Source organism: Mirounga angustirostris, unplaced genomic scaffold (genome assembly GCF_029215605.1).
Source record: "Mirounga angustirostris isolate CCGP_5_RB_7025 unplaced genomic scaffold, mMirAng1.0.hap1 SCAF_8, whole genome shotgun sequence".
Classification (NCBI taxonomy): domain Eukaryota; kingdom Metazoa; phylum Chordata; class Mammalia; order Carnivora; family Phocidae; genus Mirounga; species Mirounga angustirostris.
The window spans coordinates 138057535-138079698 of record NW_026991716.1 but is presented as its reverse complement, the minus strand read 5'-3'; the positions used below and the strand labels follow the sequence as shown (position 1 = coordinate 138079698).

Sequence of the window (22164 nt, the reverse complement as noted above, 5' to 3'; positions counted from 1 at the left end):
GTATTTTTTTTAACTTTTTTTTTTTTAGTAATCTACATAGATCATGGGGCTCGAATTCATGACCCTGAGATCAAGAGTCACATGGTCTCCCGACAGAGCTGGTCAGGGGCCCTGGAAGGTTTGTATTTTTATTCAAATGTTACCTTTATAACTTTATATAATACATATACTTCTCTATTTTTTTAGACCATATTCATTAACTTCCTATTATAAACAATTATAAAATTTATATATTTCCACTTCCTCCACCCCTTCATGCTCTGCTTTTAGTAAACTATACCACTGTTTCAGTGTTTGCCTTTACATCTTAAAATACACCTAAAACACTACATAATTCATCAGCTTTTAAAAAAAGATTTTATTTATTTATTTATTTGAGAGCAAGAGAGCCCACAGGCGAGTGGGGGAACGGGTAGAGGGAAGAGGGAGAGAGAGAATCCCAAGCCGACTCCCCACTGAGCTCAGAGCCTGACATGGGGCTCAACTCACAACCCTGAGACCATGACCTGAGCCGAAATCAGAAGTCAGATGCTCAACCCACTAAGCCACCCAGGTGCCCCATATCAGCTTTAATAATATATTTTTTTCCAAGCTGAAGAAAATATACTAAGGAAACCAGTCTATTATACCACATGCAACATCCCCTCTCCCTTCCTTGTCTTCTAGCATTTCTTTATTGTCAGATTTATGACATTTACTGCTGTTCTGTTGTCAAAATCACATTCACTTTAATCGCACATTCAATGATTATCAAGTTGACAATCCTTGATATTCTCCCTATATCCGTGACTTACACTTTGGGCCCAGTAACTTAACTAGAATATTCTTTATCATTGTTCCTTCTGAGTCCGTTTTTCCTGTTTCACCAAGTGCCACTTCAAATCATAGAATCATAAAAACATTTTTTTATTTCCAGAAGTTTCTGTAAAGGTTTTTTTTTTTCCTTGAAGGTTTTTTGTTCCATGATTTCAGTTATCTTCTTTGGGACAAGTGCATGTGTACGCATGTGCTTGTGATCTCCAAGACTTTTAAACTTCACTTATTTCAATTTCATTTTGCAATTCTTATCCCTGCCTTGCCTTTCCCTCACGAGATCAGTTCTCCTTTGCCCTGCTTTCAGATAGGTTTCCATTTCAATCATCTTATCCCATATCTTCTCGGGAACTTTTATCTCTGCTTTAAACTCTTATTTTCTAAATATGACTGATTAATTAATATTTTGCATTAATTGAGGTATTTGGGGTTACAATTTTCATCTCCTTTGTGACAATATTTTTCTAGAGTGTATCCTTCATCTGTCATTTGCTTTATCTGTTCCTTTCTCTTTTTCTCTCATGATGTATTTGTATAACTGGGTGAATTACTTTTTTATTATTCATCTTTAATACTGTGATTTCTTCCTGTATCAACCATTTCAGAAGAATTTGTGGGGAAGGGCCAGATCATGTTCTAGGCTAGTAAAAATTCTCTTTTTGACCAGGGTTGTATGTGATCAGATGTTTTAACGTCTCTCACTCTCAATCTACAGGGGTTGACAGTGCAGAATTCCTCACAATGCAGGGTCTCTCTCCTCCACCCTGCCTTGCAGGACACAGCTATCCCCAAGATCCCTGAAGGTTCTCTCCTGGTCTCACTCTCCCAGCTTCACCTTCAGCCTCCCAGTGTTCAGGGAATGAAGCCTATGTCTCGAGACCCTATATCCATCCTGTTACTGCAAACAAGGGATCGTGGGTTATACCCTCCCAGGTAGGCTTCCTACTGTGGAAAACTGCTGGTCTTGTCCACGAGTCACTGTCACAGTGTGCATCCCTGGAATCTTCCAGACCCTCTGAAACCTCACTGCATTAGGCAGCCCTTCTTCTTACACCTTGTCTTTCAGGGTCATCCTCGTTTCAAAGCTGGCATTTGCAGGGTTTATTCTCATTCTTCTAATAGCTTCAGTGTGATTTCCAAGACAAGAATGAAAAAAAAACATTATTTTTTTATTATTTTAAGAAACTACATCTTAAAAAAGTAAAAAACTGAATAAGCACACAGAAGCTAGAAGAAGTAGGGAACTGGGTCCCTTATGTAAAATTCACGGTGTTGTGGTGCTTGATTCATTCAGCCATTCTACAAGCACTTAGTGACTGCTTAGCACAGCTGGAGAACAGGTGCAGAGGCACAGAGACGTATGGTACGTCGTTCCTGTTCTCAGGGAGTTCATACCATACTGAGGAGACGAAAAGAAGAGACAGTTCTCAGCACAAGGCAGTGCCTACTGAAGCCAAAAGAATGTTCTTGACAATACGTGCTGTAGTTAGAAGGAGGATACTGTTCACTTCTAATACCTCCTGTGAATAAGAAGCACAGTCAAAATGGCTTCGATAGTAATTTTTTGACTTTGTAGTCCTTGTAAAGTAATAAAGTAACTGCAATAATCCTCTTTTTTTTTTAATGATTTAGATTTGATTCCATTTAGTGAAAATGCCAGCACTTTCACGACTGTCTTATTGCTATGTGTGTGTGGATCATGTTTAAAGTCGTTTCTCAACATCTGGCTTCCGTTCCTAGTTACTGAGAATCCTCATCAACAAGCTCTCTGCACAAATGGTCAAGGGGTTGATCTTGAGATGGGTTGCTTGGCCTTCTTCCACATAGGAGCAGGCACTCAGTACCTTTGACAGTTTACATTTTCAGTCAGTCCCTTGGGTCCGGTGGCCATGACAATGGAATTGTTTGGCCCAGCTATTTTAGACTCTGGGCTCAGGACTGCCAAATGTAGAAGATTTTCTCTTTAGTTTGCCTTCATCTCTTTGTACTCAGTCCAAGCAACCTTTTACAGATGAGAGTATTAGGCAGGGCCTTTTAATGAAGGACAGGTGGGGAAGAGGAGAGTAAATCAGAGTCACCCTTGCATCTTCTGGCTGATTGAGGGGCTCAGATTGCTGTGTAGCTAAGAGATTGGGGACCTGGAATATTTCTTAGAAACCACTAGCACGATGGCATGGGAAATAGGAAACCATACAGACAGAAAAAAGAGCTTAAGGAAATATACCAAATTCTAACAAAGGTCAGAATTAAAACTTTAAATAAAGTGGTTAATTACTTTTACAATAAAAACAATCTTCACTTAAAACTAAGTCTCCTAAAATGCAGACGGCAATCAGTACATACAAAGATGCTCAACATTGATGGTAATTAGGCAAATGTAAATTAAAGTCACAATAATAATACCACTACATCCCAGAAACACTTAGACAAATAAAAAACTGACAACACCAAGATCAAGCAACCTGATCTCTCACACGTGGCTGGTGGAATACGAGATGGTGCAGCCATTTTGGAAAACATTCTGACAGTTTCTTATAAATTTAAACACGCACCATATGAACCACTCCAAGAGATATGAAAACATATATCCACTCAAAGACCCATACCTGAATGTTTATGAGCAGCTATATTATAATCACTCGAAACTGGAAACAGTCAATGCCAATAAACTGGCCAATGGATAAGCAAATCGTGGAACATCATTCACACATTGGAATACCACTCAGCACTCAGAAGGAGCAAAGCATGGACGCCTGCAACCACAGGGATCGGGCCCCATCATGCTGAGTGAAAGGAGGTGAACACACAAGGCTACATACATGCCATGTTGCTTCGTATACATAATAATATTCTGGAAAAGGTAAAACCAAAGGGAGAGAAATCAGAGCAGTGGTTGCCAGGTGCTGGAGATAGGGAAGGGAATCCTGCCACTTTCTGGCTGTGTGTCTCCTGCAAGTTCTCTTTCCCTCTGTGAAACTCAACTTCCTCATCTGTAAAATGGAAATAACAGTGACGTTAGAGGCGAAATGGCAGATGTCTAGAAATGCTTTGTGTGTCATTGTACCAGTCGGAACTCTGTTTAAGCACGTTATGTCTGCAGGGGTCAGCATGGTTGCTGGACTTACCCAACTAGTCGGAGCTGAGGGCTGGGCTGAAGCTCAGTCTTGTAGTCCTTGCCCAGGGCTCTCTCCATGCAGATGCCTGTTCTCTTGTGCTTGCCGGCTGCACACTCTACTCCAACCTTCCCATTTCACATTCTCTCCTATAATTAGACGTTGACCCTCTCTTTGATGCCCACCACCCACCTCAGTGTCCAAATGGACCAACCTTTGGGGGAGCCTTGAGGAACTGTCTTGGAAATGCTGGTCCTCGTGGAGCCTGGCTGGTGCCCAGCTGTGTCAGTGGTGACCCAACCACACATCCCCGCCCCCCACTTGGTGCACCCACCTGATGAACGTGGGATACAGCTCGGCGTTCACCAGGCACACCATCTGGAACACGATGGTGATTCCCATTCGGCCAACACAAGCCACTGTGATGTTTAGCCAGTGTAGATCTGGACAGGAAACACATGGAGGTGGGGAACTCATGTGAGGACTGTGCCCACGGAGTTCCCTCCCTCGAGGAGCCACGTTAGGAAGCTTGGACTTCAGAGCTGGAAAAGCCAGAAAGAATGCTTTGTCGAACCCTTTCATTTTGGAATAAGTAACTTGAGGCCTGAGAGGTTTCAGAACCTGATGGTGACACAGCAGGGAGGGTTCCTTTACGCAGAGGAAAGAACATGCTTTTTGGATCTGCCTCCTGTCAGCCGAGTGACTTACCTCTTTGGGCCTTGGTTTCCCCAGCTGTAAAATGGGAAGCATTAGAGCCAGCCTGCAAGTTGTTATGGGATCCTGAGATGATATATGTTAAACGTCCACCATGACCGCTCCAGAAACGTCGGCTTTTTAATTCCTATGCAGTAATGTTGCCACTAGCACCTGACCCAGGAGGCCCACAGGAACACCCGACAGACCCAGGAGGCCCACAGGAACACCCGACAGACCCAGGAGGCCCACAGGAACACCCGACAGACCCAGGAGGCCCACAGGAACACCTGACACAGGAGGCCCACAATAATGCAGCCCCTCAGGCAGCAGCCCAGGAGCTGGCGGACCAGATTTCTAATCCTCAGTCTAGCCTTCACTTCCAAACACATTTTTCTTTTAAACAAAACACCTTTCAGGATAGTCTCAGATGCAAGTACAAGGGAAGCAAACCTTTGACTCTGCAGACGGCTCTGGGGCTCCCCATTACATGAGGGTCCACGAAGCCCTCCCCCTACTGAGGACCAATCAAGGAATTGGGCCCCATCACATGCTCCATCCACCTGGATTAGCCCACACACTAACAAGCAAGTGGCTCCCAGGACATGCCAGGTGACTAATAAAGCCTCTGGGGTCACAGACGTCATGTCATCCTGACCCCTGTCCCCAGATACTGGCTGCTAATGGAAGACATGCTTCATTTCCCTCCACCAGCAGGAGGCTCCCAGGAGAGAGGACACGGTGGCCTTAGGAATGAGCCCACCACCAGGTCCAACTCAGTCTCCACAAGGTGGAGAGCCCAAGGCAAGCCGTTAATCATGGATACCCTCCAGCCCCCTAAAGAGAAAAGATGAGGAAGTTCACGCAGACAGTATCTGCAGGGAGGGCCGTGTGTACACACGCTGGGGTCTTTAATCTGGCAAACGCCTCTACCGCCCTGGCCCCCCTCGGCGCTGGGGGCACCAACTCCCTTCAGCAGCCAGAGGGACTGCAGGGAGCATCCCTGCCCAAAGCCCCCAGTGCTTCCCTTCCACACAGGGGATACCGTCCAAGGTTGCCCCCTGCTAACCCCCACCTCTGTCCCCCTACTCCTGCCCTGCTCTTCCAATTTCGGGCACAGGGATTCTGGCTGCTCCTTGAATGTTCAGCTCTACCTTCCTCGGGGATCCTCCCACTTCTGTCCTCCTGCCTGGGAAGTACATTCCCCAGATGGTGAATGTACTCCTAAGTACATTCGGCTCATTCCCCTCGTTCAGGTCTCCTAAGGCCGCCCCTGACCGCCACACAAAGGATTAACGCCCACCATGCTTCACCTTTGCTTTTTCCCTCTAGAACGTAAACTCCATGAAGGAAGAACTTTCTCTGCTTTGCTCACTGCTGAGATCCCAGGGTCTAGATGCGTGCTGGCCACACAGAAGGTACTTGAAATATTTCCCGGAAGAGGGAGTGAGTGTTTATCATCTAACGTGACAAGGACTCAGTAGAGGCAAGTGGAGAGGGTGGGGGATGGGAAGAGGGCCCTCGGGGCGGCGGGGGGCACCTGGGACCAGGGAGCATGATGCCTGAGCTCTGTCCGGTGATAACTGAACAATCTCAGACCTTCGGCTCCTCCTCTGCACCTAGTGTTGTTATTTAAAAAAAAAAAAAAAAATCCTCCCATTCATCTTTCCAGGATTCCAGAAATAGGAAGATGGGGAAGATCGTGGGTAAAACCTATTTCGGATAGACTCTGTTCCTTTCCCTGTCTTCTTTGTTCTCTCGTGCAAGGAGGGAGAAGAAAACTGAGCTGTTTATTTTCAGCCTGATCTATACAGCCTGATTCTTGAGAGTACAGATTTCAGGAACCACTTCCCACAGTACCCTCTCCCTAAACGCTTACCGAAACAACTCATTTAACCCACGGGGGCGGAGCACAAGCAACACAAACTGGGGAAATAGCAAACATGCCTAGTGCTTATTCAACCATCTTCCCAAATGTGACAAATATGAAAGGCAATTTGTGTACTCAAATTAAAACTGACTGAAGTTACTCTGCTTTGGATTATCTTGGGTTGTAAGAACCATGGACGAAAGCACACACCCACCAAAACAGCTGGTATCAAAAAGACGAGCAATGCCCAGTGTTAGCACGGACGTGAAACAACTGGAACGCTCAGGCATCGTTGATGGGAGTGTACGTTGGTCCCGCCATTTTGGAAACCTGCTTGTATTGACTTAGAGCTACGCAGATGCCACCCCTGACCCAGCAAACACTCACAGATTTGTACCCACGGGAAATGAGTCTATGCCCATGAAAAGACATGTGCCGGAACATTCCCTGCAGCTTTTCCCAGTAGGCAGACGCTGGAAACCACACAAGTGTCAGTCAGCGTGGGATGGTAGCACGGGATTCAGGCAGTAGAATGCTGCCCAACAGTGAAAGAGAATGAACTACACTCTGGTGTGACAACATGGACAAATCTCATGGATGGAATGACGGAATGAAGCCAGACAAAGACACAGGGTACCTTTGCTAGAGGTCCTTTTGTATGAAGTTCAAGAACAGTCAAAATTACTTTTTGGTGACAGAGGTCAGAGCAGTGGTGATCTGAACAGGAGGGGTCAGTATGGATTGTCAGGGAACACAGGGGAACCTTCTGGGGTGTTGAAAATGTTCCACATATCTAGGTCATGGTGCCCAGATACATTCACATGCAAACGGTCATCAGCTTGTACACTTGTCATTTGCTCATTGTGTGTATGTTATACCGCAATTTAAAATTTAAAAAAAAAAAAACAACAACACAGTAGTAGACTAAGATAACACCCTGTCTTTGTCTTTGTTCTTGTTCAAGGGGCACATCCAGGACCTGAAACACTATTCCCAAATTCGATCTGAATTTCAGATCGATAATTTGATTACCTAGAAGATGAGGGGAACGCACGACTCACCATGTGAAATAAAGATCATGACGAAGCAGGCTGCCCCCGCCACCAGATTCGACGCAGCCAAGGGGCGGATGAGGCCACAGCGGTCAATGGTGGCGGGGATGATGAAGGCCGTCGGGAATTCAACCAGAGCAGAGTAAAAGAAATCCAGGTAGAGGTTCCCCCCCCGTGGCGCCCACGTGCATGATGAGGCCCTGATAGAGCACGGAGCTGGTGAACCTGAGCACAGAAGAGAAGCAGTCTCAGGCAGAGGCTCCGTCTGTGGGACGGGAGAGAGTTAAGATCCTGTCCAGCAAGGACAAAGGTCCCTACGAGCTGGAGAGGAACAGGTGTCCCTCGATTTGGAATGTCCTGGAGCGACTTGAGAAGAGGGGATAAAAATCAGGAAGGCTGTCCTAGAGGGGCGCTCAGGGAGAAGCTCCTCTCAGGATTGATGTGACATAGTGACTTCCAGGATACAACGACATGTCCTCGAGATGGCAAACGAGGACCCTGAGGCCCCAGCAGCTACAAGGGGATGGGCAGAAGGCACCACAGAGTGAGCAGATTCAGCAATCAGACTGCTGTGTGAGCTGTGTGACCTTGAGTAACTGAACGAAGCCCTCTGTGCCTCAATTCCCTCATCAATAAATGGAATAAGGTCTTCCGAGAACACTCAGACACAGTCCCATCCTGCCCAAACTTCGAGTCTCAGCCAGAGCATCCTTTCCCACGGGGGAGCCCCTTGTTCCACACCCACAAGGGGACAGCAGCCTTGTCCTGACCACAGATGTATAAAGCTTAGAGACCAGCCTTCATTCACTGTGTCCTACCCCAGTGCCACCTACAGATCAGGCTTGCCCTCAGCAGAACGGTGACGAAAGGTGCACAGATGAGATATTTCTCTCCACAACCCTTGCTGCACCCCCTCTCTGTCCCACAGTAAGTGCCTGGTGTGGTTCTGGGAACGAAGAAAGCACTCGCTAAAGATGAGCGATGATTGGCATCCTCATCATCATCTTCCCAAGGTCAAGTCCACAAAGCACAGCAGAGGAGGTGCCAGCCAAGTCTTTCCTGCTTCGTCAACAGCGCTGTTCCCCTCCCTCTTCCACCCTGTAGCCCACAGAGGACGCTCCACCCATATTCCAGGGAAGAGTAGCAGTGGTACAGAATACGGCACAGAGACCAGTGGGGACAGGCCAAGTCACTCAGGGAGAATTCAGAGTCCCATGTGTCTCTTTTGGTGACATTGTATCATTTTGGAGGCTAGAAACATTTGATCATTATATTGGTATTTACACTGCGAGTAGAGATTTTGGTTGATAAGAAGTTGCTGTCTTATCCCAGCATGTAAATTGTCCATCAGCTCCAAAACGGAGATCACAACTGAGAGTTCTTATCAATATACTCCCTTGTTTTATAAAGCTGCACACAGAGAAACATTGGGATGCTCTTGTTTCTAGTCCTGAATCATTCCTGATTTCCGAAAGGCTCACCACGCCCTCTCTTTGCCCCAGTAAAATGGAACAGTCACATCTTACCGATGAAGAGATTGATTTAAGAGAAAAGAATGTATAAGCTTGATTTTTCATCAAGGAACAGTTAACAAATGTGCAGGCCTGCCATCTTTTGGCAGAACCCATGAATTGCATGTACATGTTAAAATAGTGGCCTGTGGTACCGAGCCACTGGTTCTAAGCCATTTACACAAATTATCTCATGAATCTACCAACACGCGGGTGAGGGGGGGTACTCCCATTACCCCTATTTGCTGACAAGGAAACTGAGTCATAGAGGGAACGCAGAGATGTCTGGAGTCACGCGGCTGGGAAGTGCTGGGAAGGAAGGAGCAGGTGGAGGGAAGGGTGTTCAGGGTCAGCTCCCTGTAGGCCACGGAAAGGGATTTGGTTCTATCCTCAGTTTGTTAGGAAGCCAGCGGAGGATGTGGACAGGGGAGTGACCTTTCAAAAAAGAGCAGAATTGGCCCGGGGAGTGGGTGCAGGGGTGTGAGAGCAGAGGAGTCAAACCCGCCCCCCCCCCCCCAGAGGAGTGCATTAGGGGATGGCAGTGGGGAGAGTGAGTGGAAAGGGGAGGAAGTAAAGAGGGGGATGGAAGTGCAGCTGGGGTGTTTGCAAAGGCTCCCGGGACCCATCGTGCGCTGGCTGCAGGACTCTGGGGCCAACACGGGGACGTGGCAGGTGACTGGTGGGGCCAAGGGAGGGCATGGTGAGCCTGGCTGGCATCTCCTGCACTTGGGATGGATTCTGTGGAACCGTGGTTATTTATTCAACCTTCAGCAAATATTTGCAGGGCTACCATGTACCAGGCATCACCCTACTAGCTTGGACCCTTGGTTCTAGTAAAACCTTGCTGGAAGCAGAAACGAGTGTACCAGCAGCAGAGTGGCTCCAGCTGAAGGCGGGGAGCCCACAGTCCAGCCACTCAGCCCCTGGGGTTGGGGGAGCTACTGAATGTCAAGGACAAAGCCCGGGTGATGGGGAGCCGGCTGGATGTCCTCTGAGGGAACAGGGTAGGAGGCTGCAAGAAAGCAGCCTGGAGAGGGGTGCAGACCCCGGGGGTGGGCCAGGGTACGTGGGTGAGTACCCCAGTGCCCGGGCAAGCACCCGATTCCGCTGCGGGAAGGTACAGGAAAGGCCCCTCACCACAGGTACATCAGAATAAAGGTGTGCTTCCTCAGGTGTGGCGTGTGGAACAGGTCTGCAAAGGAGGGGCTCAGCTTTTCAGTGACATCCTCTTCGAGAGAGAGCATCTAGGAGGGAGTCAGAGCATCAGCTGCATCCAAGCTGGGGGGAGCAGAAGAAGCCTGCAGAGCCACCCCACCCATTCCTGTGCTCAGCGCTCATCACCCCAAATTCCTCCAGGGCCTTCCTGCTCCTCAAGGCAGCCCCGGAAGCATTTTCTAAATCATAAACCCAACCCAAAGTTCAGTGATATGAGAAACCCCTTGCTAGTTTGTCACCTTTAGATCAGCGAGAGGCGATTTCCCGTTCTTTTGGGCGATGTGGTCCATTATCTTTATCACTTGAGCGTTTCTCTTCTGTGATAGCATCCACCGGGGAGACTCGGGCACCCACCTGCAGACACCGATGTCCCTATGTGGTGGCTTCCCCAGAGCGCGTCTGATGGTAAGCCCTGCTCAGAGAGGTGCTATTGCCCCAAGCAACCCACCCTCTTCACTTCGGGACTGTAATTCCTCAAGCAGCTAGTGGACGAGGACCTGGGGTCGTCCTGCGCTGGCTCAGGGTGCCCACGAAGCAGCTCTGTGGGTCCCTCATACTCTCAGTGCCACAGACTTAGGGGCAAAAAGGGAACTGCTGTTTTCCTCTGTGGCCTTCATTCCACTGAGCAGGGGTCCCACTCTCTGCTGGCCACTGGCAGCTCTTGTTCCCCTGGAAACTGCTCGCACAGAATCGATGACCCATATGGCCCCCGACCCTTGTGTGACAGCAGGGTGTCTCCGCGTCTTACAAGGGTTGTTGAACAAGATACCAAATATCTCCAAAACCAAATAAACAGATAGCATGCGGTCCATTTCAAACCGGGTAAGGATGTTACAACGTGAGGATTGGGAATCTCTGGCATGAGGTCTTCTGAAAACACTCAGGCATAGGCCCACCCTGCCCGGCCAGCGAGACTCAGCCAGGGCGTCCTTCCCCACTGGGGAGCCCCGGATTTCACCCTGATGGGAGAGAGCAGGCTCGTCCTGACCACAGACATACCGCTCCCAGCGGCAAGCCCTGGTTTAGAGAGATTGGGTCTACTTCAGTGCTACCCGCAGATAATTTGTCCCTAGCAGAATGGTGACAAAGGGTGCAGGGATGAGATATTTCTCTCCATAGCCCTCTCTGCACCCCTTCCCTGGCCCACAATCAAAATTCAAAACTCATCTGTCCAGCTGCTTATCTCTTGGGACCCTGCCCAGTGCTGTCTGCTAGTAAGATTAATACCTCCTCTTGGGACTGGTTTGTCTCACGATGGCTTAATGTGCACATTCCCCAAGAACTTTTATTCACTCATTCATTCATTCACTCATTCACTCAACAAACAGCAAATGCCTTCTATGTGGCTAGGTGGCCTCCTATCTGATTGAAGCATTGCCCCTCTACCTAAAGGGAGGCAAATTGACAGAGGCTCTGTTTGAGGGTAGCTCCCCACGTAACAGGGGCCATCCTGTAATATTAGAACACCGCAAATGGCACAAAGGGCAGAAGCAGCCCTGCGCCCGAGTGCGTGGCCACTGTGGCCATTTGGGGGATGGCTTGTGTGGCCACGAGGTCACCAGGCAGTCGGAGTTCACTCAGCATGGTCCCGGGGGTGGAGAGAGGAGCAGGGCCCCCGTGGAGGCCATCTGGTAGAGGATCGCCACCGTTCGCCTGTAGCCCAAGCCCACGAACTCTGTGACTGAAACAGGACATGAGTCACCCCTGGGGCTCCTTGTGCTCCCCGTGGCCTCCCTCCCTCCCCCCCTCCGGCGAGCCCCTGCACCTTGCCCCTGCCTGGCTGACCCCAGGCTCCTTCCCCTCGTCCTGCTGATGTTACTCAGCTCAAGCCTCCCTGAGATACACCGGGCTGTCGGTCCCAGCTTCTCTCTAGCTCTTCCTTTTTTAATCCCCCCATTTTGCCGTCTGTAGTGTCCTCTGGGTGCTTCAGGGTCTGGTATGCCTGAACACAGGCCCCTCTCTCCTCCCCAGAGCTTTGCCCCGACAAACTTCAGACTGAGCTGTGAGATTTCTCACGGCCCCAGGAGCGCACATTCATTTAACAAGCATTCCTGGGTGCCTACCAGGGACCTGGCACCACTCTGGGTGTTTGGGGTGTGTCATCAGCCCCACGGGCAGAGTCGTGCCCTCATAACCCCACGTCCTCATGAGAGAGGGCAGAGGGCACACCCAGCAGATGCGTAAATTGTGTGCCAGGCCAGAATGCACTTTGTGCCATGGGGGGGACGGAGAGTTCACTGGTGGAAGGGGATCGGGAGAGTGGAGGGTGAAGGGGTTGCAGTTTTTCAGAGAGCAGTGCAGGGGGGTGAACCTCAAGGGTGAAGTTCCAGGCAGTGGGAGCCAAGGACGCAGATCTCCAGGGAGAGGGGCGGTGCCCGGGGCCAGGCCGTCCTGGGGGCCTTACAGAGGCTGGTCTATGCTGCATGAAGTGCAGAGCCCGGGCCCAGAGGGGCAACACAATCCCACGTCCACTGCTGAGTTGAGACTGGTGACCCATGTGGAGGAGAAGCGATGGCGTTGGCTTGGGCCCAGGGGCAGGGGCAGAGGAGAGATGGTGGACACGTGTGCGCTGTGAAAGCCAGCAACAGAACCCCTGAGGGGCCAGAAGCAGGCGTAGAGAAATGGGGGCCATGCTGACTGCCAGACCTCTGGCCTGAGTGGCTGGACAGAGGGCACGTCACTGGCTGGGGGCTGGAGTGGGGGTCTGCAGGTGGAGCAGGTTTGGGGACGGGGAAGACGAAGTCCTGGGTCCTGCCACATTGAGGGATGGGGGAGAAGAGAAGCCAATAAAGGAGACCAATATTCCCAGGGGAGGCCCAGGGAATATGTGACCTGCAAGCCTTCAGGGGGGCAGGAAGGGAGGGAGGGAGGGAGGGAGGAGGAAGGAGGGAGGGAGGGAGGCTGTCCCCACGTCATGCCCTGCCCGGTCAGACAGACAATCACATACAACTAGAGCTAGGACAATTTCTCTAGACCCCACAAATGTCCCCTCTCCCCCTAAATCCCACCTCCACGTTTGGCTCCACCCCCTTCCACCTGCCCACCCGCCCACCTGCCCTGGTGGGAACTCAGCCCAGCAGGCACTTACTCAGGACATAGCCAGACGTCCAGCTGCCCTTGCTCACCAGCCCCTGCAGCAGGCAGAAGAGCAGCAGAGACAGGTAGTCTTGCGCCACGGCCATGAGGACACCCGAGATGGCACTGATAAGGCTGGTGGGCAAGAGACATAATTTTCAGCCAAACCTTCAGAGGCAAGGAGACAGGGAAGTGGGGAGTATTTGGGGTCCAAAGGGCACCAAGGGGCAGCAAGGGTTTCGATCGGGAGGCATTCATCACTGCTGTCCTGAGGGACTGCCCCCCGGACCTGAGGGCCCAACCGTGTGGTCCTCAGGGAACAGCGGCCCTTCTGAGCTTCATTAACTCACTGTAAGGAGGAAGCCAGAATCCTGGTCTCAGGCATCTGGCATCTCAGCCGGGGGGGTGGGGGGTTCACCTGGGGGTTCTGCAGGTTCCCACGTGTGCCCCCTCTCATCGCCCGGCAGACTGTATTATTATTAACGTGCTAGTCTTATCAGCAGCCTCAGAAAGTTTTCTGGGAAAATATTCAGTTCTAATGGTATAACAATTGAGGATTATTTCCCTTTCCTTTTTTCATGAATGAAATGGGCAAATCACTTGCTAACTCTTCATCCCGGTAGGGAGCTTCATTGACTCCATTTTTCCAACCTGATCCCGCACTCTGGTGGCTACTTGAGGAAGCAAGGGGCCAACCTCCTGTGTGGTCACAGTGACCTGGTCTCCACCCCCAGACCTCCCCACCCTGCAACCTCTGTGTTCCCTGCCCTCTGCCTCCTAGACTCCATCCCAGGCCCTTCATCCCCCTACTCCTTGCCTTCTCACCTCCAGCCCCACGTTCCTCCCCAGCATACCTCCACACCAGCCAGTGAATGTCCTCATCCTGTACTAATGTAGAAACTTCCTGTCAGACGCTCACACCTTGTCACCTCAGAACAATCAGAACTAATGTTATCTGCATCTGCCTCCATCTTGTCTCCTGTGCCTCTGACGGAAGGCTGCTTCCCCTGCTCCGCTGGGGCCCAGCCCCTCCACTGCCCTGTTGCTCCCTCAAGCCCTCCACGATGGGTCACCCCCATCCTGGACCCTTTGCCTGTCCCCTGTCCTTCCTGGCCCACTTGCCTTACAGAGTTTTCCACACACACAAACTCTACTTTCTCCTCTCTCTCTTTTCCTCACCCTTCCCCTGACACCATCCTTGCCACTGGTAGTCATGGTGCCGTGTCCACAGGTTTGGACCCGTCAGGCCAGTCCTGTCTTGTGTTCTATAGCTTCACACTATCCCGGAAGAGCGGTTGTCTTTCTACCTCCCTGCCATTTCTTCCAAATCTCCTTTGCCAGCAACTCCTTCCCTACCAGCCTCTGTACACTCCGCTAGCTTCTCTCAAACATCATCAACAGCTTTAGATACCAGCTCCTGCCAACAAATCCCAAATATTTATCTCTAGCACAAACCTCTTTTCTGAGCACAACCCACGCATCCACCTCCCTAGGTGACATCTCTTCTGCACCACTTGGGCTACGCTTAGCTTAGCTGCCATGTGCACCCCACCAGGACAGAACTCTTGATGGCTCCCCACCCTCTCCCCCCACAACAAAGGCTGCTAACCTCTTCTGTCCTGTCTCAAAAAATGGCCCTAACCTCACCTCACCCATCTGCTCCATGCATAAACCCTGGCTTTGTCCCCACCTTCTCTCAGCCCACCACCCCAACTATACAATCTGCATGAGTTTTGACCCCCCAAATCCATCCTAAATCCCCGCCCATACTCCATCGTGCTGCCCTACCTCAGTCCAAAGCACTAGCTACCACGTCTTTCTCCGTCAGCGTCTGCGGTAGATTTCACCCGGCCAGATGCTTCCACCATTGTCCCCTACGATCTGTTCTCCTCACGGCATCGCCGCTGCGTTTAGTCAGGTTGACCTTTACGTACCTGTCTGCAAGGTAGCCGACACCCAGAGAGCCCAGGAAGAAGCCCAGGTTCACGCAGGACTGAAAGAGGTCCACCTTCCAAGAGTCGTCACATACCAGGTTAAACTGCGGGTCACACCACAGTCAGAAGGGCCGAAAACACAAGACCATTTGTAAGTCAAACTGTCCCTTCCGTCTTCTCTCCGGACAAAGTAAATGTTTACCATGAAGTGTGATACCCCCAAGGGTTTCACATCATTTTCTTTTGCCACAGTTTCATAAGACAAATTCCAGGTTTCTGGCCAACCTCAGCTACTACCATTATATGCCTAATATCTTTGCTCTACCCTCACCACTGTCAAGAGCTCTGACTTTGACAGCCGGTTATTGAAAGACAACACAGCCAACAGATAAGTCTTCTAAAAAGAAGTACAGCACAGGTGCACCTGGGTGGCTCAGTCGTTAAGCGTCTGCCTTCGGCTCAGGTCATGATCCCAGGGTCCTGGGATCGAGCCCCGCGTCGGGCTCCCTGCTCAGTGGGAAGCCTGCTTCTCCCTCTCCCACTCCCTCTGCTTGTGTTCCCTCTCTCGCTGTCTCTCTCTGTCAAATAAATAAAAATAAAATCTTTAAAGAAAAAAAAAAAAAAAAGAAGTACAGCACAGTAATTTCCTAAAGACAGAAATGTAGCAAAATAAATCGAACGTGATTTCCAGAACTGGTCAAAAGCCATCCATTAAGTACCTGTTAATTATATATTTAATTATGTGAAACCCACCGATAATTCTGGAGACTCAGCATGGCCGATGTGGCTGCGAGGGGCCACGGGGAGGGGCTGAGCAAAGACACTATGGGCAAGGAGAGGGCTTGGAGGGAGCAGCGTGCGCGCTGGTGTCCTGCATGTGGGGCCCAGGGTGGCCAGAGACTCAGGGAGCACTGTGCCCAGAGCCAGAGAGCAGAGGGACTAGGCAGGAGGGAGACAGGGGCAAAGGCAGGACAGAGCCGCCTGGGGAAGGGCTCTGTTGTGCTTCAGGGAAGCCCCACCGCAGGGGACACACACCAGGGCACCGTGAGGAGGAGGAGGAGGGTCCCACTTCCTCTTCGGGGCACAGAGGAGGTAGAAGTAAGGTGTGGAGCTCCACAGCTGGGGCCCTCACGGAGTCCCCGTCCCTGGCACAGCCCTGACGAGGTGGCAGCCAGTGGCACATCCTTCCTTTCTCCCTGTCTCTGTTCCACTCTAGTTACTTGGATTCATGGCTCCCCCTACCAGATGTGACAGCAGGTGGGCCTCAGTTTCCCAGTCTGAACTGTGTGTACTGTGCCTGTCCTGTTCCATTCACAGAGCTGGTGTGAGCACAGAGGGGAGAAGTCCTGTGAAAATGGTTTAGGTAAATAACAAACCCTTTACCTTTCAGGATAGAGGTTTTACTACACACCACCGTCCGCAAATCTCTAGGTTGCCAGTTAAAACCGGGCCTCCCCCGCCACCCCCCGTCCCCGGGCTCAGGGGTCGATTGTTAAGGGCCCCAGGGCTCTGGGCTCCATCAGCCTGGGGTTCTCTCCAACTGGCTGCTTCCTTCCTTGACATGAGCACTTTTTAAATTAAAATCTAGGTAGCACTCTGGGTCACCACTTGATTTTCAGAAACGAATCCCGAGCCTGTCTACACCTGCTATTGCTGCCCAGACCCCGCGCTCTGCTCCCGTGAGTGGCTCAGCTCTGGGAGGCACGACAAGATGCCACTCAGCATCTCAGGCGGTCCCTCTACCAACCCAAATGTTCATTCCCTTCGGCTGAAAGCATACCGGCCCCGCGAGGCTTCTGCGGTTCGCTGGTTTTCCCGGCCTGCCCTGGGCCCTGCCGTTAGAGGACTGAAGGACAGATCACTTGGGTGTTATCTGGCTGTCCCAGGGTCTGCATCTCCACCTGCCCAACTGTCTTTTTGTAGCCTCTACTCAAATGTCCAAGACCATAATCTGTGTGCGCCAGATTCCACCAAAGCTGCAGGGCACCGTTTTTTGTCTTTTGTTCTAATCTTCGCCATGAGTGTGTCTGTAGGATGTCCCTGCCCCCCTTCCTGAAATGCCCAGGGCGCCATCTTGTCCCCCAGACTGTGCAGAAGCCAGGGCGCTCACAGACTGGAGGAAGGGGCATCTGGCCTTACCCGGCACCACCACCTCCTGCGGAGATCTCTGCCCCCACTATGCTCAGGATCCGTGTCTAGAGTCACCTGCCATGCCCTGTGCCTCCCCCACCTCACACCCAACCACTGCCCCCCCTGCACATTTGTGCACACCAGGAAGACAGGCCCAGCCCTCAGGAAAGCCTGGGGTGGCGCAGAGTAGGGGGCGCTAGATGGGTGGCTGCGCCCACTGGGGTTCCGCCAGGGCCGGTGCCTGGGGTCTCAGGCACAGTCTGTGTTTTCCAAGCTCGTCTGATCACGAGATCACCCAGAGTCCTTGCCAGAATGTAGACTGCTGTGGATCCTGTCTCAGCAGATCACAGAGCAGAAGCCAGGAGATCTCTAGGATGAGACAAGTTTAGAAACAGTGATATTGCTGATAGAGGGCTCCCGGGACCTGGAGCTGAGGACTTTCTCTTGCTCATGCTCCCAGGCGGGGGAAGACCGGGGTTAACCAGCCTGGAGGGGGGCCCCCAGCCCACTGTGGGGCTGCAGCTGACAGGGCAGGGGACTCAGAAGTCAGAGAACATGCACATTCCTTCCCCAGACGGAGCCCCAGGCCCCATCCCTAGCACAGAGGGGGAGTGCCGCTGGGATATTCAAACAAGCTGGCTCAGCATCCTCCCTCAAGCAAGTTCCAACGTCCAAGGCAAGGCTAAGTTAAAAATTATTTCTGCAGAAAGGCAAATCCCCCCGAGAATAAGCTGCAGTTTAGGATGAGGAGCGGAGGCAAAGGCGGGTTTAAAGCAATGGGGGGAGAGTGCTGAGTCCTCCTGGGCCCCCTACCCTAGGGCCCCTGTGTCTAGTCAGCCCAGTGTCTCCAGCGAACCCCCCTTCACACTCAGCACTCTACCCTACAGCTACCTCCTCCCCACTCCCTCTGTGAGTGACAATTCGAGGATCCCCTCAATCGTTGCCAGTGCTTTGATCTAGGGTCTCCTGGAAGCCCACCCCTGTTGCCACAGACAGCCACTGGGCTCTGGAGCTCTCTCAATCCCCTTGCGTCTGCCCCTCCCCCTCCGGCTCTGCTGCCCCTCCCGGCCACATATTGCACAATATTTGATGCTGATAACCGAGGCAGGGAATACAAATATTGCATGCGATGTACTAATACTAAAAATGCGTTGTTTATCTGAAATTCAAATTCTACCCGGCACCCTGGATTTCCTTTCCTAAACCTGGCAACTCTGCCTTCATGCCGAACGAGGAAGTTTGGTCTTGTTTAGGCAGAGGAGCAAGACCACTGTTTTCCAGAGTGGCTGCACCAGCTTGCACTCCCACCAACAGTGTAGGAGGGTTCCCCCCAAAGGGGAAACTTCTGCTCTGCCCCCTCCCCGGTCCGACCCCCACCCCCCACCACGGGGTACTGATCAGGCCAGAGGAGAGGACCCAGCACCTTCCTCCAGTAAGAGCCTCGGCTGTGTTGACACTAAAACTGGCCTGTGGCTTGAACAGCTGACCTCAGAGCCAATTTCCAAGGGCCCACACTTGTCACAATGCAATTTTCAAAAAGATGCACGAAGGAAAAAAAAAAATCTGGTGGCTTTTTACTAAAATATTCTCGAGGCGCAATACAGACAGGACCCATTGAACTCGGCAAGCGGGGCCCTTCGACACCACTACCCCATCCTGTAGGCGGGGAGTGGGGCCGCCACGCACAGCTGAACTCGCCAACCCCGTGGGGCCGGTGACTGCCATCCCTGGCTCACCCATGAGGAAGCGGAGGCTCAGAGATGCTGAGTAACATCCTCGGGGATGCCCAGCTGATCTGGGGCACGGCTGGGATTGAAACAATCTGACTCCAAAGCCAGGATGGCTTCCAAACCACCCCAGCCGGCACTCAGCTGTCACATGAGTAGAGGAAGGGGGACCCACCATTCTAACGGCACCCCAAGGGAATTCTACAGGCTCTTGGAGAAGCCATGGGGCAGAAAGACGAGGAACCCATCTCCCCGTAGGCCCATGTTCCAAAAATGCAGCTCAGCCTGGCTGGCAAAGGTCTCCCCGCCCTCCAGCCCTGCTCCTCGAACCCCCAGCGTCTGTGGGGGACCAGACGGCAGAAGCAGGCAGAGTGCCCAGGACGGAGCCGGGCACATCCTAAGTGCTCAGCCGACAAAACTCTCCTCTTTCCTGACGCGAAACCAAACCTCCTAGGATTTGTTGTGTGTCTCCTCCCTGCCCCTGAAACCCACCCATTCCCCCAAACCCGGGGCCTGCCCTTACCTCGGTCACGATGGACGAGCCCCGCGTGTTGTACACCCAGCCGTGGCGACAGGGCCCCAGCGGCAGGTGGCTCCTGTTGGTGGCCAGGCCTGCCAGCGGGTCCACGCAGCTGAGGGCGCTCCGGTTCCAGTCCACCTCGTAGCCGCGGCACTGGCGGGGGAAGGCCTCGCCCATGGCCCCCGGGCCGGGCACCGTGTAGTTCAGCTCGTCCGCCAGGCTCCAGCCGCATCGCCGGCTCAGCTCGGCCACCCCGGGGCTCAGGCAGCGGTGATCCGGGGTGAAGGCCAGGAAGACGATGCCCACGTAGATGGGGGCGAAGGCAGCTGAGAGCAGGCATAGGGTCAGGAAGGCTTGCTTCTGGAACCGGCCAAACTCGCCGACCTGCTCCAGAATATCATCCACGGTGGGCATAATGGGGCCAGCACCTCCTTCATCGCTTTGGCCGAACTGCCCTGGCTGCCAGGGCCGGGGTCAATGTTCCGCGTGCCCTTCTCTGCAATGCTGGCTCGAGAGCACGCTGCTGTCCAAGCATGCTCGACCTGGAAGCCGACCAACTGGAAGCAATTTTTCACCCCGTGCTGCCCGCGTCAAGCGAGGGTGGAAGGCAGGACGGTGACCGGCCACATGGCCTGGCAGGGAAGCCAGTCAACCAGGCGGCGCTTCGAATTCTCTGGAGTCAGAGTTCCCTCCGAGAGAGGAGAGAGCTAGAGGCCGCTGGGCGACCCCCGCCCCGCCGGTCTCCGTAGGGCTCTTCCAGAGAGATGACCTCTTCAAACTGTTTAGAATCCCGCTAAATCAAAGACAGCAAACCGTAGAGTGTGTACAACCGGGCGGCTCACGCTCGCTCACTGGCCACCAGCTCCGCGTCCCGTTCGCCACCGAGGCCGTTTGACGCAGGCCCGCGCCCCATGGACAGGGGAGCAGCGAGCGAGCACAGGGAACGCTCGAGACCCAGCGGCCAGCCCGGCCAGCCCGTGACTGCCCATGACGAAAGCCATCAGCCGCCAATTCAGAGCTCCAGCGTGTGTTCTCGAACCCCTCGCGGAGGCCTTCGCGGGAGGTGCTATCACGCTCCGCACTGCACAGCTGGGAAAGCGGAGGCTTAGGGAGCTACCGGCTACTGCCCAAGTTCACACCGTCATTGAACTCGAACCTTGTTCCACTCCAGAGCAACCTCCCTTAATTTATTAACCTGCCCTTGGTTCAGCAACTCACGTGTTTTGCTGTCTCACCAGATACCCGCCGAGTCCCTCTACGTTTCAAGCAGTGCCAGGCTCCGGACACAGAAATGGGGCAGCCTCGACCTCCACGCGGCTCACAGTTCAGGGGGGATAGACTCACAAAGGGACGACAGCTCAAGCAGAGGGCACTAGGGGAGCCCCCCAGACTGGCCCCTCGGCCTGCTCTGCACCTTGGAGGTGAGGAAAGGCAGGAAGGGTGTGGCAGGCAGGGATGGGAAGGTGGCCCCCGATGACCCTGCCTCCTGGTGTTTGCACGCTGGGGTAGGCACGGGGCCTGAGACCGGCTTGTCCGCATGAAATACCACAGACATGGCCATGCTCTTGTGTGGTTACATCACGTACAGTGTATCGGCCGCCCTGCTGGGCTTCCCTCTCCCCATTGCTGGCTTTGCTGGAGAAAGCGACCTGGGGGGAATCTTCGTGGCAAGGATGTAGGGCGCCCTGGCCGACAGAGACCCTCGGGCCTACAGTGCAGGGACTAGGTGGGCTCAGAAGTGGATCTTTCCCTAGACTGCAGGGGGTCCAGCTACACTGCGGCCACCCCCCTGCCCCCCAGAAACCAGAGACAAGTGTGTGTGGCCTCCCACAGCTAGTTTTCTGGAAATGTGGCTACATGGCAATAAACGAGGAGAAATACCGTGGGCTCCTGGGAGCAGCAGGGCCTCGAGAGGCCTGGGGGGCCTATGCACAGCCCCACTCACCAGGCCTGCGGCTGGCTAACGGCGCTCCACATGTGGCCCTCTGGGACTCTGCTTGCCAGGCTGACCTCAGAGGCCAGGGCCTCGGCAGCAGACGCCAGGCTCAAGCAGCTCGTCCCTCAGCCCAGCCGACTGCACGCCCGCCCCGCGGCTGCTCTTGGAGTGGGACAGACGGCAGCCGGTGGTGGCCGGGCCCCTCCAGGCCTCATCCTGGTCCCCCCTTGCACTCCTCACTGTAAGGCAGAGCTCGGAGCCGGCAGTCGGGTCCTCTGGCCCCCGCCGCAGAACGGGCAGGCAGAGACTCACATCCCGCATTTTACCAGGAGGAACCGAGGCTGAGCCTGCAGCACCAGCAGCTGGCCACGAACTGAGCATAGCTTTGCTGCAGGCAGCACCATGGGCCGAACGGGGAAGCAGCCTGTGGTTTTCTGGTTAACCAGTCCTTCAGCCTGGGCACATGGTAGTGGTAGAGCCAAGCTCCCCGAACAAGCCCATTTCCCCATCTCCTCACCCCGACAGAGGACGGCCAGCTTTCCAGACACCGTGGACTTCACCCAGCATCATCACCT

The 22164-nt window shown here is 52.9% G+C and overlaps 1 protein-coding gene across 1 annotated transcript; it reads right to left on the bottom strand.

Moving 5' to 3' along the window:
• Positions 1-412: 412 nt before the first annotated feature.
• LOC123836550 (solute carrier family 22 member 1-like) lies at positions 413-20344 on the bottom strand. Its single transcript, XM_064598319.1, is given in 11 exon segments — positions 413-3803; positions 3939-4075; positions 4261-4369; positions 7551-7713; positions 7715-7766; positions 10190-10296; positions 10507-10666; positions 11786-11948; positions 13356-13510; positions 15277-15380; positions 19657-20344. Coding segments are annotated over 10 exon segments (1455 nt in total). The 5' UTR covers positions 20068-20344; the 3' UTR covers positions 413-3803; positions 3939-4044.
• Between the last annotated feature and the right edge of the window lie 1820 nt (positions 20345-22164).